Source organism: Arachis ipaensis, chromosome B10, assembly GCF_000816755.2.
Source record: "Arachis ipaensis cultivar K30076 chromosome B10, Araip1.1, whole genome shotgun sequence".
In the NCBI taxonomy this organism is placed as follows: Eukaryota; Viridiplantae; Streptophyta; class Magnoliopsida; order Fabales; family Fabaceae; genus Arachis; species Arachis ipaensis.
In genome coordinates, this window is record NC_029794.2 from 133,691,324 (window position 1) to 133,696,340 (window position 5,017).

Sequence of the window (5,017 nt, forward strand, 5' to 3'; positions counted from 1 at the left end):
ACCATATATGTTTTGTATGCTAATTTTGAAGTTCTTTTATGTCAGAATTTAGATGGGATAAGTGACATTCGGGATGAAAGTGATCGCTCTGGAATGCGTATAGTCATTGAGGTAACATATATGTCTCTACTTGTTCAAGCGTTGCTTGTGAACAAACAAAACTATAAAAAGAGATGAGAAAATTAGATTATTGATTACTGTGTTAGACTAAATTCATCCACTTTGCAGCTAAAGCGGGGAGCAGACCCTTTGATTGTTTTGAATAATCTATATCGCTTAACATCACTTCAGTCTACATTTAGCTGCAACATGGTGGGGTAAGTACGTTCTAGTTTACAAATTTTGTCCATTTAAAATATTCTAACCAATGAACCTTGGGATAGAATTTTGATGGTTGATTGCAGCTATTTTAGTTAAGGGAACTATGAAGAATATGTGTTACTTTGGTATATAAATTTAATTCCAACGTTCCTGCTTAGAACTTATGTGGGTATTTTGGAGTGTTTGAGTAACATAGAACTGACTTTATGGATATATGAGATTTGACAACAAAGTTTACGTAATTTTTATCACATTGCTATCAAACCAGCCATGTTATATGGGGCGGAGCTTGGGGTAACAGAAGGTGAACATGAAAACAAGCTTAGTATGGATGACATAAGGAATTTCAAATTGCTCTATCTAGTAAAGGAATTTTCTCTTCTAGGAGATATAGGGCCCATTTGGATAAAGTGTTTTTTGTGTTTGGACATGCAATAACAAAAGTGCTTGTCTTGAGTGTTCTTTTTGACTTCCTGAAAACAACTAAAACTGACTTCTTGGGAAGTAGTAGGCTCAATTGCTAATGGGACTGGAAAAACAACCCACCCACCATCCCCAAAAAAAAATAAATAAATAAAACAGATGGGAGCTGGTTCCCTTTTTAATCTTTTACCTTGTCTATTTACATAGTTTATTATAGCATACACTGTTTTTGATTCATGTTGTTGTGTCCACTCATTAGACCAGACTTTGTTATCATTGTTGTATTGTTTCTCTCTTCGTGCTTATGTTGTTATTATCATGATGTTTCATTTATATTTCTTATCATAATATGAACGCTTTTTGTTTGCTATCTCTGTAGTATTCTTAACGGGCAACCCAAACAAATGGGGCTGAAGGAATTACTTCAGGTAGGTACTGGCAGTAGCTGACCTCACAATAGTGCTTATCATATCCTTTTCGTCGATATTTGTAGAAAGCGAGATATTTATGTTTAATGTTACAACTTGACTCAGAATATATGGAGGAGACTTAGAACTTATAGCGTATTCATGGACCAAAACTAGTATGAAGTATAATAGTCTCCACACGGATGCTGACTTATATAGAGAAACAAAGAGAGAGAGAGAGAGAGAGAGAGAGAGGATATTGGCTCTTTGTTGAGAAGACGATGTGGTTTTACTCAAGACAAACATTCTCTGTCAAGTTTTTTTCAATGAAATAGGTGCTTGGTTCTGTCATGATGAACGGCTGTTCTTGTCCTCCTCAAATGTCATGGCCTCATGGGACAAAAGATCCTAGGTGGTGATCTATATAATTTCCAGGCAGTAGTATATAGCATAAGACAGTTGCCTGCTTTAACTAATTCTAACTATATTATAAAAGAACATCACTTGCTGCTAACTGCTGGTTATATTCTGATATTGTTCCATAGATTCGGCGAATTATTTTTGTCCAATTGCCTAATATTAACTTCACTCCAGGCATTCATAGACTTCAGATGCACTGTTGTTGAGAGGCGAGCAAGATTTAAGCTTTCCCATGCACAAGCGAGAAGACATATTGTTGAGGTATGTGATAGATTTTGTAACGTTTATCTACAGTTGCATTTTCTTATGTTTTTAATGTGCATAGGGAGAATAAAGTTTTCAGGCATATACCACCAGTGGAGTAGTTATTCTTGTGTGTTTCATGTTTCAATTGGTTTAAAAGTGATAGCTGTAGAAACCTTTGTGACACCAAAGATGTATTGTTTTCCCAATCAAAGCATTTGCTGTTGCATTAGAATTACCAGCATATGCTGTATTGGATGAAGACATCATCGTTGGTCAATGAGAGTGATGACATGGTTAGCTGGAACTTTTCTTGATAGGAGTCGGTCCTTCAAGGATTGTGTCTTTGTAGTTCCTATATACTATGTTGGGGACTTAGTGAATTGCTTGAGAGGAAAATCCCTCTAAGCACTGCTATTCCATACACCATGCAATGGGATCCCATGGATTTGATTTGATAAATATACAAAATAAACTAAGCACTAGATATCAAATTGTCATTCAACATTTTCTCTTCTATACATTTTGCTAATATATTTATAATTTTCTGTTATTTGAAATGCCTAAGGAAATATATGCTTTTGGAAAATCTGATGCCTGAAGATTGAACTAGCTTTAGTCTGTTTTACACTTTCATTTTTTCCCCTATGAGCACCTTGGAAGTAAGCATTTTTCCTGAAAACTCAGGGTATTCTTATCGGGTTTGATAATCTGGATCGGGTGATTCACATAATTCGTGAATCTTCAAGTAACTCAATTGCTGCAGCTGCTCTATGTAATGGTAAACTCCTTAATTTTGAAGCATGTTTATCTATTTTGCACGATTTTATTCCTCCTTTAAATGTATATCTTCTAGACATTATCAATTGGAAATTATCCTCTGATTCTTGAAATCCATTAAACTGTGGCTCCAAATGCTCATTCATTCATCTTTTTAATGTGAATTCTCTTATATATATTTGCAGAATTCGGTCTCTCTGGGAAGCAAGCTGAAGCTCTTATGGACATTAGCCTTAGAAGGCTGACCCTTCGTGAGGTTTGTTGAACTCATCATACCAATTGCTACACTAGAATAATTTACTTAAAAAGTTTTCTATAAAAATACTTATGATAAAGGTAGTGGTAGAATAATAAGTTGTGCTGTGCAGAGTGGAAACTTTGTGGCTGAAAGTAAATCTTTGATGGAACAAATTTTGAAGTTAGAGGAACTGTTATCTAGCAGGAAAAATATACTGGAGGTATGGCTTAACTTCAAGTTATAGGTCTCATTACATATTGTTTTGCCATGTTGGAGATTATTAACCTTTTGTGTTAGCATATTAAGAGTATTTATTCTGTGCGATAATGATGATACTTGATCGTTTTGTGTGGAAATTTGTGGAATTGAATTATTTTCAAGTAAAAACCCAATGGTTGAAAAGGGATTTTTATAAACCCACGGATTCCTTTCCACACTGATATTCATAACTTCATTATTTCTAATGTGACTAAGGAGTCATGACATGAAACATTAAACTATTAGTGACACTATCTACATTGCTCATAAACCTTGAGATCTAGCATGAGTGGTAGTTGTTTGGGTTGTTTAAACATCATGTCCTGGGTTCGATCCATAGGACAGCATGCAAGTTTCATGGTCAGCCTCCTACCCACCGAAATGTTAACTTAGACAGGGCTAGGGTTAGTCGTTGGCTCTCAGTTGACTGATACCCGAGGGTTTAAGTATATTGACCCAAAAAAAATTTACATTGCTCATAAACGTCATTTAATTATTAATAAAAAATTACAAATGGAACTTTTATCTTTTTGGTTTCCCTCCAATTCCTTGTGGCTTAACTTTATTCAAAACCTTCTAATGACCCATATCCTCTCTCTCTCTCTCTAGATTATTTCTACTTACTCCCAACTCATTGTTGGCTTTTGCAATTGTTTAAAGAAATCATTTATTGGAGATGTCTATCTGACCTTTTTCTCATACTTTTAGCTTATTGAACAAGAAGCAATTGAGCTTAAAAATAGGTTTGCCAACCCCAGGCGTTCTACGTTGGAGGACACAGATAATGGTCAACTTGAAGATATTGATATTATCCCAAACGAAGATATGCTATTGGTAGGTGCCAGCAAGAATATAATGCTTAATTTTTACTTAATTCATTTACTGGTCACCAAGTGATTCATGTGCTGCTGATGTTATGTTCTTACTTTCAGGCACTTAGTGAAAAGGGTTATTTAAAGCGGATGAAGCCAAGCACTTTTAACCTACAAAATCGTGGAACCATTGGCAAATCAGTAGGAAAACTGAGAGTGAATGATTCAATGTCTGACTTTCTTGTTTGTCGGGCACATGATCATGTCCTTTATTTCAGGTTGTGTTCCTCTTATGCTTTCAAATATAACATATGCTGCCTTGCTTAATTTTTAGTCCCTTGAGATGGTGACATGGTGTAGAGCGTAGGGGATGAAGACCCAAGATTTTTAAAAATTTGTTGTGTAATTTCAAGAGACTTGCATATCCAGAAGCACAAAAAGCCATGATCAAACTGTGTCTGAACCTAACAACTGAAGCATAAATTGTTAATTAGGAACCACATTACATAATCAATTATCATCTGTAATTAATATAGTATAACGAATGGAAATATTCACTTCATTTTTCATTGTAATGCGGGTAGGACCTGGACTTGGTTGTATTGGTATGTACATTCTTCCCTAAACAGCTTTCCTGAGTTTACAGACTTCCTAAGTAGGCTTTGTTTAGTTATTTGTTAACCCTTTGTCAAGGGAGTAAAATGATAGTGACTTCATTAGTATCATTTGTTTTTTATTCTCTTAATTGTACTCATTATTTTACTTGTCAGTATGTAAATCGTTGTATTTCAGCTGATGTAGTTGCATTCAAATATGGAATGGCTTGTGAAATTTAAATTTCAGTGATAAGGGAACGGTATACTCGGCTCGTGCATACAAAGTTCCTGAATGTAGCCGGACTGCTGCTGGCACCCCACTTGTTCAGGTATCTATTTATTAATATTATTGCTCTCTCTCTCTCTCTCTATATATATATATATATATTGTCCATGTCATGAAGATTTGACTAAGTTTTTATGTTGGTTGTCGAAGACCTAACGCAACTCTCCTTTATCTGGGCTTGGGACAGATATATCATGAATGTAACATAGGCGAAGTTCTATATATATATATAT

The 5,017-nt window shown here is 35.1% G+C and overlaps 1 protein-coding gene across 2 annotated transcripts in view; it reads left to right on the forward strand.

Moving 5' to 3' along the window:
* LOC107622832 (DNA gyrase subunit A, chloroplastic/mitochondrial) overlaps nucleotides 1-5,017 on the forward strand; it is a 19,252-nt gene that overhangs the window by 10,577 nt on the left and 3,658 nt on the right. For both annotated transcript variants that reach the window (XM_016324875.2, XM_021113205.1), the window contains 10 exons: nucleotides 46-111; nucleotides 229-317; nucleotides 1,124-1,172; nucleotides 1,746-1,832; nucleotides 2,502-2,595; nucleotides 2,780-2,850; nucleotides 2,963-3,052; nucleotides 3,799-3,924; nucleotides 4,023-4,180; nucleotides 4,746-4,827. In XM_016324875.2, coding sequence (XP_016180361.1) covers nucleotides 46-111; nucleotides 229-317; nucleotides 1,124-1,172; nucleotides 1,746-1,832; nucleotides 2,502-2,595; nucleotides 2,780-2,850; nucleotides 2,963-3,052; nucleotides 3,799-3,924; nucleotides 4,023-4,180; nucleotides 4,746-4,827 — 912 coding nt within the window. The remainder of the gene's footprint in view (nucleotides 1-45; nucleotides 112-228; nucleotides 318-1,123; nucleotides 1,173-1,745; nucleotides 1,833-2,501; nucleotides 2,596-2,779; nucleotides 2,851-2,962; nucleotides 3,053-3,798; nucleotides 3,925-4,022; nucleotides 4,181-4,745; nucleotides 4,828-5,017) is intronic.